Source organism: Coffea arabica, chromosome 2c (genome assembly GCF_036785885.1).
Source record: "Coffea arabica cultivar ET-39 chromosome 2c, Coffea Arabica ET-39 HiFi, whole genome shotgun sequence".
Classification (NCBI taxonomy): domain Eukaryota; kingdom Viridiplantae; phylum Streptophyta; class Magnoliopsida; order Gentianales; family Rubiaceae; genus Coffea; species Coffea arabica.
In genome coordinates, this window is record NC_092312.1 from 12,208,915 (window position 1) to 12,223,203 (window position 14,289).

The 14,289-nt window shown below is 37.3% G+C and overlaps 1 protein-coding gene across 1 annotated transcript; it reads right to left on the reverse strand.

The window, feature by feature from the left end:
- Window positions 1-8,031: 8,031 nt before the first annotated feature.
- On the reverse strand, window positions 8,032-12,094 carry LOC113726055 ((+)-cis,trans-nepetalactol synthase NEPS2). The gene is made up of 2 exons (XM_027249540.2): window positions 11,537-12,094; window positions 8,032-10,813 (listed from the first exon to the last, which is right to left on the reverse strand). Exon 2 carries the CDS (start codon window positions 9,179-9,181, stop codon window positions 8,396-8,398), a length of 786 nt encoding a protein of 261 aa, XP_027105341.1. The 5' UTR covers window positions 9,182-10,813; window positions 11,537-12,094; the 3' UTR covers window positions 8,032-8,395.
- Between the last annotated feature and the right edge of the window lie 2,195 nt (window positions 12,095-14,289).

A 14,289-nucleotide genomic window follows, 5' to 3' on the forward strand; every position in this document is an offset into this window, starting at 1 on the left:
TTATAAGGGTGTTTTGGTGTTTGATTTTGTGGTTATCTTAGCTGTTTTTAGTGAGCATATCATACCCATAAGATTATGTTGTTAATAAAACAGGTTAATAATACATCTTAAGTTTCTTGCACGCAACTCTGAGTTTGTCAGTTCAAATGCTCTGGATCCCATGCAGTCCATGTGAGAATAAAATATGAGTTCCTGCATTAACATTAACCTCCTTCAGACTGTCATTTTGCTTTTGCTTTTCAAATTCGTGGATAGAAGTTGATGGTTGTGCCAACTGCCAAGGACAAGGAGGACTCAGTTTTTTGGCAGCAAAATTATATGGAAATCGTGTGGTCGCCGGCACAGATGACGGCAAATCTTTTGATGAGCTGCCCTCGTGCTGGTAGCCTATAAAAAGTCTTTGTCCAGCAAGATGCTCCTACTTCCAAGAGACTTTGGATACGATGGACTTGAAAGATTCCGGTTGAGATCTCAAGTGGGATTCGTTGTTTCCAAAAATAACCAATAAAGAATGAGAACGATTGGCATTAATTGGGACCAATGATGACTTTCTGTGCTTTAATTGGCTTTAATGATGGGTGTTAATATCCTTAACTAATCGTGCTTTTCCTAATCAAATATGGTGTTTTCGGGTGTCATCCAATGTGAACAGAGCCAATTTCATTGTATACTGTTTACACTCGTCTTAAAGAACTGCACAATCACCTGACATGCATTGATTTTTCGGTTTATGGAGGATTGACTACTGAAAGAGGTGATTCTCGTAGCACCATTTGGCTGACCCATTCACACATTGCCCGTCGCCATTTTCTAATCCTTACTCATCCCGCACATTAGTGGGCATCCGGTTATCGAGTACCAGATAAGACAGGATCGGGTTAACGAGTACTCGCTACATCTTGTTTATCATTTAATTTTTTTTAAAAAAGATTTATACTAATTTAATTTAATTTTTTACATATTCATCAAAGATTTAATAAAAAAAATTTTCTCAAAAAAAGTTTCTCACAGGAAACAAACATGTGAAGAGAATATAAGAAAAAGAAAAAAATTAAAAGGATTCAAAATCAATGAAAATTTGAACTAAGGAGCACCTTTTTTTTTAAAAAAAATATTCCACAATAATTAAACTCTTTTCTAAAAAACATAAAATCATTATGTCTACAAATGAATCTTGTAAATAAACTATAGTTTGTGGTGTAATTTGTTCTATGAAATTACTTATTTAGCTCTAAATATATTATTTTGTAGTACGTGTATTAAATAAAAACTAAAAAAATATATATGATGGGTGGGTCGGGCGGATTTTTAATTATGTAGTCATAACGTGCCCTGCATTTAAGCGAATATCCGACCTTTTTTGACTTGGTCAAATAATACAAATTGGGTATTCTATTTTTTGAATCGAATTGGATTGAGTATGACTAATTTTCAGATTTATGGATATTTTTGCCTACCCCTAATGATAGGTGCAGAAGATGGAAAGCAAGAGGAACTAAAAGGGATGCGCTGAGATAGAAGAAAATGATATGATAGAAGCCAAAAAAGGGGTAGATGACAGATGTTGTAGCAAACATGTCGAATTCGAGTCAAACTTTTATCTAATTGAATAGTCTCGACTCAATTTTATTAAATTTGAACTCAAATTCAATGAACTCTCAATGTAAAACTCGAGTTTGAATTCAACCTCAAATTCTGAAATTCAGGTCAAGCTTTGATTTAGTTGACTCACAAGTGATTTGCTCATTTGCAACCCTATCCAACACCCCCTCCCCCTAATAAAAGAGGCCCAGAAGACATGGAACTGTACAGCAGCGGGGTTTACGTTTTCAGGTGGGTTGCAAAACAATCATGGATAGAGATAATTTGTCAGGTTCCATAACATCTTTGCTCCTGGCTGCATAACAATTATGGACACAGATAAGCGAACCAAATTCAACATCATCCTCAAACAGTGAGGATATACATCTAAGTTAAAACCCACAACCTTACACAGAATGAACAGTATCCTCACTAAATTCAAAATCCTAGAATGACTTGAAGTGCCAAGGAGAAGCTCCAAGTCCAATATGAAGATGCCCTAATGCCCTTTTCCTAGTTGTCAAAAAGAAAGAGCAGTGCCTGGTGAAGCGGGCATTGGGCACCGCATGTTAGATGCTGTCTTTGGTTGTGCGGCAAAACCAAGATCCTTGCTTCCTCCCTCCCATAGAAGCAAGTGTATGATATGATATGATGAGCACCGTACCCAACAGGAATACCAACCGGAGCTTCTTGTTTGCACAATAAATGAGGTAACTGTTGAAGAAAAAGTTACTCCCTCCGTCCCACTTTAATAGTCTCGTTTTCCTTTTTCGTCTGTCCCAAATTATAGTCCACTTTCCAATTGAAGAATGCAGTTGTATTTTAATTTTTCTAAAATACCCTTATTCAATGTAAGTTGTTGTTACTATAAACCTATCCCCATTTAATGAGAGTTGATTCTTTTTTTTATCATAAACCTACCCCATTCAAGTTTCCATAAAGTTGTACCATATTTAATGTGAGGGTATTTTAGGAAAATAGCAATCTAAATTTAATTTTCCAATAAAGTTAACTACTTTTTCTTAAACTGTGTGAAAAAAGAAACAGGACTACGAAAATGGGACGGAGGGAGTATGTAAAATGAGATGTTTGTAGTCTAGAAATTGATAAGTAATTCCCACTTTAACCGTGCAGGAAAAGCAAGCCAGAACGGCCCTTTTGCATTCGAGTCTTTAAACCACATCCAAAATCAGACACAATAATATAGCTTTCAATGCACAATTTTAATTTCTTAAAATTGAGCACCAATAATAGTACAATAACCAAGTTGAATTTCTATGAACACTGCTAATGCATGAGACTACTTTCAACTTGGACAGTGAAAGCATTTATAATAACTACATCAATGTGCCAATAGAGAAACAAGAGAAATTTGTAATTTCCAACATCATAAACTAACAACTCACTTTCAGAATATAATAATTATTTGGCAAAAACTCGTGATGCTTACTTTTATATCTCAAGCTAACTGCTAATTCCATCTCAACCATGCAAAAATGAAATAGCCAAATTGGTTCTTTGCATCTCAGGTATATAAACATATCCAGATTCAGACATATTGGTGTAACTTTCACTGCACATAGATTAAATGATTTCAAAGAACCACAAAAATTGAGATTAAATATATATTAATCCTGTAGAAATAGATTAATTAATCATGTAGAGTTAATTAATCCTGTAGGTGATAGATTAAAAAATTGAGAAATTTTTTTGCCTCTGCCACAGATAACTTGATATTTTATTCCCTGAATTTTAGAAATTTCCACGGTGTAGCCCTTGAAATTCCTGCTCTCCTCGCATCCAAAAACCTTCAAACTGTTGACCTTGTCTTTTCCCGCATTCACTGAAGATGAACTACGTCAAACTTAACATTATTCAAGCAAATTGCTCCCAGAAAATACATCTGAAACCACTTTGCTATTTTGATGCATGCAAAATACGCTGCCAAATGCAAAAGAGGAAGTCTGCTACAGCCACGAAACTCCTCATGGGTATTGAAACTAAATTTGCTTCCATTTTCTCCATTTTGCACAGCAATAAAACAATTGACAGAATCAAGTACAAAAATCTGTTCCAGAATCCAACTGGCACATCTTTGCACTTTCATGAAACTCATCTATATAATGGACAAATTCATCCTTGTCATCATTCATAAGGGCACACTCAATTTGAGTATCCCAACTCAGGCACACGTCATAAAATTCTCCTGCATCGTTCTGATAGACATATCTGCCTGCTGAAATCTTCCCCATAACAGCGATAGAAGGGAGCATAAATCTTTCTCCTTAGAAACTCATCATCAGTAAAGCAAATGGAAGGCTTTTTTGGCAGATTTGGAATTGAGAGAGAGAGAGAGAGATGTTAGCAATAATCCCTGTACTAGAAAAATGGTTGGAAGTATTCCCCAACGAAAAACCGAGTTTTATAACTAAATAGTTTTCAAAACGCTATGGCACCATTTTGGTAAAACAGTACCAAGCCTAACAAAAGTTTTCTTGCTTGCATCATGTTATTAATCACAAAAAGAACACAAAGAAGTCCCAAATGTATCCGTAAATTTCTCCAACTCTTCATTTCATTGTCCCCCGGCCAGGGAACAGAAGTAAAACATTCTTAGGAAAAAGAGATCTTTTTCACTTTCTTTTCTTATTATTAAGTTCTCTCCTTGTTTACAACATAATCTCTTCCAAACCTTTTGGGTTCTCTCTTTTACCTGTCTTTGGTTTTCTGCTCTGGTTTTCATTCTTTATTTAGCTTAATGAATCTCTAACCCATATATGTTCAATTAAGGTGTATATATGAATGCTTTTACATCATTAACTAAATAAATTAGAAATAGCACTTATCAGCTAAGAAGAAGTTCTAGATTTCGGAAGAGTTTCGAAATTTTTAAAGTAAATATAATATAGAAATCGACGAATTGATCAAACATGAGAAGACTCATAAAAGAATATGCTAGATTTTTACCTCTTGCATTTTCACACTAGAAAGTCCTCTCCTTTGCAACCATACAAAGGCGACACCAGCAGTAAAAATGAAAACTGGGGGGAGAAAAGGTTAAATGTAAGCCAAATGAGAGGGTTAGAAGAAAGGGAAGGGGGGGGGGTATAAGAATAAAAAAATGCAGTAGAGCTCTTTTATGATTACAGATAAAGTTTTAGCCTGCTTCAAAAATGGAAGCTTGCCAGCCTCCGCCGTGATGGCTATCTTGTTTGGTTCCTCGCCGTGGTTGTATTCGTAGTCGCCCTCATCAATATCCTCTTCGTAATCTTCCTCATCCGTCTCGTCGTCTTCATCATCCGTCTCATCTTCTTTGTAATCCGCCTCTTCACTCCGTTTTGCAATTTCACATTTGATTCTTCTGCGTTTCCATCAATCTTAGTTTCTGCCTCAATGGTCCTCTTTCATGATTCTTGATCAGCTGGCTGTTTTCCCTTTGCTTGAACATTCAGCTAAGCAGAAGCTATCCTGCTAGGGTGCAAGCAAAACAATTTAGCTATCCACAACATCTTTTCCTTAGCAGCCAACTGCAATCTTTTGGCACTGACTGCCATACTAACCTCTCTTTTACCTCAGCCTTTTTCCTTTTTTTTTAAAACGGTAGAAGAATTTCATTTCACTAAAAAATATTACAAGTAAAGACTGGATACGTGTCCAAATAGGAGCATCTAGGGACAAAGCCTCTAGATCATAAGGATAACTGTGTATCCAACAAACATCAAGACGCAATTTAGTAGCAAATTTAAATTACTCTAAAGCTAATTTAAGACCTTCTTTCTTGCCTATATCGATTGATCCTACTTGAAGTACTGTTACAGCGCCAGGATGTCTTCTAGCACTGTTTTAGTAGGCTATCACTGGAGTTCCTTGCGTTCAGCAGTCCATTGAGCCTTTTACATCACTTGATATCTTAATTTTGCACTAGCTCTGATCCACAGCTTTGATTATTGCAAATTTAGTTGCTTTGGCTGGTTCCAGTTTATAGATCCTTCTTTGGTTTTAGGGATTGCCCAAACAGCCCGAAGCTTCACTTCCCAATCAGTTGCTGTGATCCCTACCTACTCTCCTGTTGCTTTCCTTCATTCCTTTCCCAGCTACTTTGATGTTGATTGTCATCTAGTCATTGCTTTTTGATTCTTCGGTCCCTGCTAACATTCTTTGCAGTTGAAACTCTGGTTTGGCTTGCTTTTAAGACCATGTTGTATTCATTCCAATCCTCCCAAGCTCTCTATACTGCTTCAACAAAGTTGCCCTGTGACCATTGAATTGGAAACTGTTTCTTTCCTTCCAGATTGTTCATAGGATAATCACAGTCAAACCTATATGCTCATGTCCCTCTTCCCTGTTTCTACTTGCCATCATCCCTTCCCACTATCCCCAGAATTCCACCTTTTTCCCATCAAGCCCATCCCACTGGATTGGAGCGAATTTCCATATTTCGATGGCCAGTTACAGAACATCACATGCTCCAGAGTTTTAGCCTCAGTGTGTGGGCACCAGGGAAGGCCTTTCTGTATCTTTTTGTAAATTAGCTTATTAGGGCAAAGTGCCTGTGAGGCATTTCCATAAAAAGTGTTTCAGTTTTTGCTTAGTTTTCATACCTCAAATCCCTTTCCAAATTTTCTGGTTGTGCTTGTTTCTGCTGGTTCATACTTTCAGGGATAGGCATGGGTGCATTATTTGATTGATTCGACTAACATTTCGCAGATCAGTCATTTTTTAACTTTTATCCATCCTGCATCCGGTACGGGGTTGGATTAATGGGTACTCGCCCCGCCTTGCTTAACGGTACCCGTCCCATGCATTATTTGATTAACTCGATCCACACTATGCAGATCAATCATTTTCTAACTCTTACCCACCCCATATATTTGTGGGTATCTGGTATGGGGTTGGATCAATGGGTACTTGTCCCGCTTGCTTATTATTTATTTTTTTTTAAAAAAAATTGTACTAATTTAATTTTGTATTTTACATATTCATCTAAAACTTAACAAAGATTTTTTTTTCTCAAAAAAAAAAAAGTCTCCTCCCAAAAAACAAACATACTTTTAGGGCTGAGTATAGGTCAGGTACCTGTCCTATGCATTATTTGATTGACCCGACTCACATTATGCGGATCAGTCATTTTCTAACTCTTACCCATCCCATATATTTGCCCGGTATCCGGTATGGGGTTGGATCACTGGGTACCCGCCCTGCCTTGCTTATCGGGTACCCGTTCCGTGCATTATTTGATTGACCCGATCCACATTTTGCGGATCAGTCATTTTCTGACTCTTACCTACCCCGCATATTTGCGGGTATTCAGTATGGGGTTGGATCAATGGGTACTTGTCCTGCTTTGCTTATTATTTAATTTTTTTTAAAAATAATTTGTACTAATTTAATGTTGTATCTTATATATTCATCTAATATTTAATAAAGAATTTTTTTCTCAAAAAAAAAGTCTCCTCCCAAAAAACAAACGTGCAATGAACATGCCAAAAAAAAAGAAAAATTAAAAGAATTCAAAATCAATGAAAATTTGAAATAAATAGTACCTTTTTTTAAATATATATTCCACATCAATTAGATTCTTTCTTAAAAACCATAATATCATTACCTCTATAAATAAATCTTGTAAATAAACTATAATTTCCTATATTTGTAGCACAATTTGTTCAATGAAATTACTTTATTAGCGCTAAAAATATTATTTTGTAGTATGTGTATAAAATAAAAAATAAAAAATATATATGTGGGGCATGTCGGTACGTGCATGTTATTAATTATATACCTCTAACACGTCTCACTTATAGGCAGGTATTTGATATTCTTTTGATTCGGTCAAATAATGCGGATCAAGTACTCTATATTTTGGATAAAATCGGATTGGATGTGCAAGGTTTTCTCAAATCGAATTGGATATGAAGGATTTTCGGATCAGTGGGTATTTTTGCCCATCCCTACCTGCTTCATTCATCTTTATCTAATAAAAGAAATGGTGACATATTTGACTAGACAAAGAAGTTGGATAGGAAACTTGGACAAAGGACCCGGTCCGAAAAGTGGATAATCGTCAATCAATTGAACCTGATGCTTTCACTAAATTTTACTATCACTTTGAGTAACTTTTTGGCATCACTAAATTAATTTTATCACTTCTAGTATTTTGTTTTTTTCCTGCTTTGCACGTGCTTGTTTGGGAGGTAGCACTATCTTGGTGAACATACATGTACTTTGGCTAACAGGCTGGGTATATTTCTTGAAAAATTTTCCTTGCAATTGTATATGGGGTTAAGCATTGGTTTCGAATAGGTAAAACTTGAATAATACAATATTTATTTATTTTTTTGTTTGAAGTACAAGATACAAAGCTACTATTATCTAGTGGTTTTTTTTTTGTATTAGTACGCCTATGAAAATAAAATCAAAAGGATGGTCTTTTTTTTTTTTTTTTTTTTTTTGCATCCGCTACAAGGGGAGTCATTTTGTCCGGGGGTTACCGACTAGTTTATAATTTTAAATGAAGAAACCAACTATAAGGTGCCATAAACAACCGCTGATTTTTTGCCGAAATTAAAAAATTACTTTTGCAACCGCTCAAGTCTTGGTTTAGCGGTCAAGACAATCGAAACAGACTTATAGCTGTTTGTTTGATAGAACAACAACATCAATGAGACAGCCAGTGAGACATATATAGCAGTTCCAAGTATGGATCCATTCTAGTTTGAAATGATCAACTCCTGCTGTAGATCCAACAATCCCATACTTCAGCTGTTCATTGCAAACAAATTTAGTGAAAAATTAAAGATCCTGTTGTTGCTGATCATTAAACTGTGCATCCACCATCAACCACAAGATTATGCCCTGTGATAAATGTAGAATCATCGGAGGCAAGGAATAAAGCAGCATCAGCAACATGATCAACTTTCAGTATAGCTTCTTTCAAGGAAGTCTGAGGCTGATGAATCTTCTCTAATTCCTCAACATCCATATGAAAATAGTTGCACGCTAATGGTGTAGCAACAACAAATGGTGAAACAGCGTTGACTCTAATCCCATGTGGCCCCAACTGCTTACTAGCACATCTCATCAGCCCCAGAACTGCATGTTTCGACATGTAATAATCTGTCGAAACTTCTCCAGCTGTAGTGGCTGCTATACTCGCCGTGCAAACTATGCTGCCCTTTACTCCCCTTTCCACCATCGCTTTTGCAGCATGTTTTACACATGCCGTCATGCCTCGTACGTTGATAGCAAAGAGTTGATCAAGTTCTGAGAAGTCAAGATCGATCACCAATTGATTTGACTTGCTAAATACTCCAGCATTGCTGAACATGACATCTAGTTGGCCGTAAGTTTGGATGGTTGAATCTATCATTCTCTGGACTTGCTCTTCATCAGCTACATCACAACGGACATAGCTGCAGTTTTTTGAACCAATCGATTCAGCCACGGTTCGGCCCTTTTCGTCTTGGATGTCAGCGATCACAACTTTGGCACCATGGTTGGCAAAAAGTCGAGCAGTTGCCTCGCCGATGCCGCTAGCACCACCTGTTACGACGGCAACTTTGGCTTCCAGCTTTTTGGTGATGCTAGAAGGTTGTTGCGCCATCTCTCTCGAGGAAAAGAAGAAAAAAAAAAGATTTTTTTTTTCAGGAAGCTAGTTCTTCTTTAGGAGAAATTATAGTTGTACAATGCATGTAAAACTTCAAGGATTGCTGCTTTATAATACTACCATATGTCCCACCCTTGCCTAATCGTGCGCCATTGTGCCTATAGAGTATTTTACTCTATAATTGGAAGTCCAAACAAGTTGCCAACTCATGTTGGAAGGCATTATGTACTTGGAATCTCTGATGTTTTCTAGGTAATACTTAATGAGCCCAAGTCAACGATGGAGAGTTGGTGTGTTGAGAATTGGGAATTTTATGCAGGCCTATAATTTACAGAACAAATTGATGATCCCAGAATCCATTTAGCAGTGGTCTAACATGTTGTGTTATCTCACCCACTTAACAGACTATCGTTTGATTCAAGCCTCCAATCCAGAGTCTAATATGTTCTCTGACAGATTCAAGCCTCCAATGCAGAGATTTCAATTGATTAGAGCATTTCTCAAGAGGATCGGCTGGTTTGCAACTTTAATAACCAAACAAAACAGCTCCTTTATTATTATTATTTTTTGGGGTCCGTTCAGGAAAATTTAAGTCAAGAGCAGCTGGCAGAACTGGACGTAAGCTGATTGGGCTAAGTCTGGCCTTGAATTAGCCAACCACTTGGGGCCTGATCAATGTTCATGCCGTAGAGATTAATGTTGCATTCCTAAATAATCACAACCACAATCCTCTGGGAGAAACTCCCATTTGAGAGGCCGAATCTGTCAGTCATGAACTGTAGAGTGATTTGATATCAAAGTTGTCACAGAATGAGATGAAGCGCCAGGCAGTCCAGAAAATACAGGGGACGACGTCTTACTATCCATGTTAACTAGTTAATATACCAAATTCCAAATGTTAAAACCCCCATGATAATACTGAATCCAAGTTCATGACTTCATTCATATTTCATTCAATTAACACACCATGCAAGTATTGTAATTGATGAAGGGAGGGGTGTTCGCTTGAGGACTTGAAGCCTTTGAAATGAAGCTTGCATTTGGGGGAAATAATCAAATCTAGCATGATCCCTCAAAAAAAAAAAATTTTTTTTTTTTTTTTTGGATAAGCAAGATAACTTCATTTAATTCACTGAAAGCTGACACTCCAAGAAATACAGCAAGTAGAAGGGATGGTCTGATTCCTTATTTTGATAACAAGTAGAATGTGTCAGGAAATAGAGTCTTGTTCCTCCCAATTCATCCATCATACGCGGGCTTGTTTTGGACCATATCCGCAACTTGGACAACATATCGAGAGATTGAACAATCTTTACAAATTAACCTCCGCTTAACAGAGTTAGAAGTACTTTTGCTATGGTTTCAATCTGAGTAAAAAAGCAAAAGAAACAACATCCAGGATGAGTCTAAAGACTGAACTATATGATCAGAATACATTGCTGGCCTACTTAAAAGTAAGGCACTTATCTATCAAACTCGTGTATTTGACAAGTTTTCTGGTCAGGGGTTCATGATCCCTCCATCATTGATGAATTCATGGTGCTGTGGAGTGCTCTATTCCGAAGCATCCTCCTGCCTCCAATGTGTGTATTTTACAAGTTTTCTTACCAGCTAACCACTCCCAAGAAACTGTAGCACGAGACAGAAGATTGTAAATCAATAAGATGTTAAATGACTTAAATCAGAAGGAAGAAAAGTATAAATATGAAAAAGAAAAGGAGGAAAACTATATCCTAGTATACACTCTATAGCTCCATAACATCAGCTCAGAGAAATACTTCCTTCATTTACAAGGGGTTTTTTTTTTTTGGGTGAGAGTATTTTTAAGTTTTGCTGGGTCCACGATGTGACACCGTGTCAAGAACAAAACAAGTAATAGCATATGAGTCATTGACGGAGTGGGAGATCAATTGACATTTTTTCACAAGCTCATCCTCTGAATTTTCTGCTAAAATAATCAATGCCACAACTTTTTCTTTCTTTTCTTCACTTTTTTTTGCTGTAGAGATCTAATGAAAAGTATAATGTCAATCAGATAAAAAGATAATTCGATACTGATCTCCTCTACTTTGTCCTTCTGCAATGACGTATATATCTTGTGCTCCTATCTTCATTATTGGCTTCGAAAAAGTACGAACCAACTTTGACGACTAATTATTCAATTAAAACCAGAATAAAAAAGATTTAATTTCTCACGGCTTTCTTGAGGATGATCGACCTGGGGGAGAGGGTGGGAAAGATTATTGATGAAACTACAAGAGAAAATTCACAACAAGAGAGCAAAAAAAAAAAAAAAAAGTTCACTAGATTTGATGAAGCAATAAACTAGTAGATTGAAGGGTATATTGATACCTGAGGGAACGAAAGGCAAGGTGAGAAGAGAGAGCGTGGAAGAAGAAGTTAACTCCATGAAGCAACACCACCACTGCCGTGCAACCCAGCAGAAAAAACTCCATCATCATTCCTTCCCTTCTCCTCCCTGATCTTAATTAGTGGCTTCCTCACTTAATTTGGAAAAGATCAGTTTTCCAAATCCTTGTTGCCAAAAACTCAAAAGGTGAAAGCCAGCCAGCAACTTTTTAGATTCTTGAATCAGCCCAACTTATCTCGTATAGTAATTAATAAAGAAGAGGAAACTGCAATAAGAGGAAGATATATATATATTTATGTGTTAAAAGTATTTTGAAGAGACCAGAGCACAACAATTTAGTCCAGTCGGTGCAATATAGGAGGGTAATAGATTAATAAAATATATATACCAGAAGAATAAAAATTGTCTGGACAATAATTGATGGGTATATGACGTCGACGTTCCTATCTTAGCTATATATCCTGCGTGCATATGAGGGTGATATGAATAAGATTGACACTATTCCTATCGCCTTCATCACAACCCCTTTGGATACAGAAGAAATGCTTTTGGGTATTCTCCGATCATTTTTCTGCTTTTTATTCTCCATTAGTAATAAATGAGAAACTACCGGACCTACCCGTCGCCACCAACCCATTTCTCCTTTCACGGAACTGTGGAGCTAGTTTTGTTGTTCCTCTACAACTGTCCACATATTATTAAAGAATTAATCTTCTAAATTGAAATTTTGTATATATGACATGTATTTAAATTCGATAACGTGTACCTCATCATTATAATAAAAAATAACCCTATTATTAATGCAATATTCTTATTTTTATATTATATAAGAATGGGTTGTGGTTAAAGGAAGTTTGAATTTCAACAGTATGAATAATAGGTTTTTGGGAATGTGGAATGTTGTGTAGCTTTTTTAAAACTTTTGGTACAATTGAGAGCAGCACGTGTTTAGGTATATACTGAAATGAACTCATTTTGGTACATTTAAAACTTTGATTTATGAAGACATCTGTGTATTCTGTCCGCGCGCCAAGTTCCGCCACGCGACGCAGGCCACGGACAGGGCCCGCACGCCACTTCGCGAAGGCCCAGCTCATCTGAGTTCCGCCGCCCGCAGCTCCACCTCCGACCGCTGCTGTTCACGACACCAAACGCTGCACCTCCTCTCTCTTCGCCGCACGCCACCCGCTGCTGTCCCCTTTCATTTGGTTGTCATCCAAGGTGGAGGTAATTGGAACTTGTCCCCCATTCTCTTAATAACTAATTGGTGCTGCCTGGGTTGCTCAATAGTTAATGTTGTTGACGATTGAAGTTTATTTTCTCAATTGGTGAATTCCACCAGTGGTACTGGTCGGACTATTTTCGCTTGGAATTGCTATTTCTTTTGGGTTGGGTGAAATTGTGCAATTAATTGGCCAACTGGAGCCATTTGTTGGGACTTTGGGTGAGCTGAAATATTGCACTTGTTTGTTAAATTGGGAGGCCTCTATACCATTTACATTGCTTATTCCAGTTCAGTGCATCTAGTTGAAATGCTGGGGTTCATTATTAGATTTGACTGAGAATCCTGTGGATACATTGTTTGTTGTGTGAATTGAGCTACATTATTTGGGGGATCTCACTAGTGTGGGTTAGTAGCCGTTGAACTTGTTTCATCCATTGTTTGGGTATTTTGGCTTCGCTGGGTCACTTCTACTCTTTTGGCTGACTGTTGGAGGCTGGGCACTTGGAGTTACTCTGCTACTGTCGAATTTATGAGTTATTATTGATTGCATTGTTATTTCTTGGGGCTGTTGCTACAATTTCAGTTGATTGAGTTGTGCATTCCATTTTCCGCCAGTGGTACTAGTTGGAGTGTTTTCCCCCGAATGTGTTTACTCTAGCTGGTTAGATATTCGATCAAACTGCCAGGATCTTGTGGCTATGTTGCTCTTGATAAACTTTAGGGTTGCTATTGCTAGATTTAGCATATTATTGGGGTATTCGTTAAAATTTTAGAGTGCATTTGTTGAGATTAGGAATGGCCAAGTTTGCTTGTTGACTGACTGAATTAGGTAGTCCCTGTGCTTATTGACGTGACTTTGCTAGTTCCCAGTTATTGATAATAGTTTCTGGTTGTTGATTTTGGAGTGCAACTGTTGCTTTATTGACCATATTTGGGCTTGAGTGGCCCGTGTTTGCTTTTGCATTTGACTATTGAGTTGGGGAACACCAGTGACTATGGATTTGCATTTGTTGGTTGCTATCTTTGTTGGATATTCTGTCTTTTGTTATTTGGGGTGATAATTGGCGTCAATGGTGAGTGGCGCCACTTACAAGTACAGGTTCACAACGGAGATGAGCGAATGACGAATATCACCCGCCAAGTGGCAAGGATGTCTCAGAACTCGGCTTCCCTCCACTGTTCCCTCCTATCCCTTAGCTGTTCAACAGGGAAGTTTCATTGTTCTCTTCGTTTTCATTACTTTATTACCTCCATTGAGGACAATGTAGGATTTAGGTGTGGGGGGAGCAGTTATGGTGCTAGTGTCTTTCATTCAATTTTTTTTTCTTTTTAGTGATTGGCTTGTAAGTGCATGCCAAGGTTTGATGTTGGATTATTACCTCTATTTCTACTATTGCCAATTTTAATAATAAAAGGGTATCAAGTTAATGTGGTTGAATCCAAAAACATCTCTTTGGTGAATATCGATGATTGTTTTACTCTTATAATTTTTGGTTAACTTTCCTAGGC

What these genes read in the sequence shown, in the direction of transcription:
- LOC113726055 (XM_027249540.2), bottom strand. Translation starts at nt 9,181, where the DNA reads ATGGCGCAACAACCTTCTAGCATCACCAAAAAGCTGGAAGCCAAAGTT.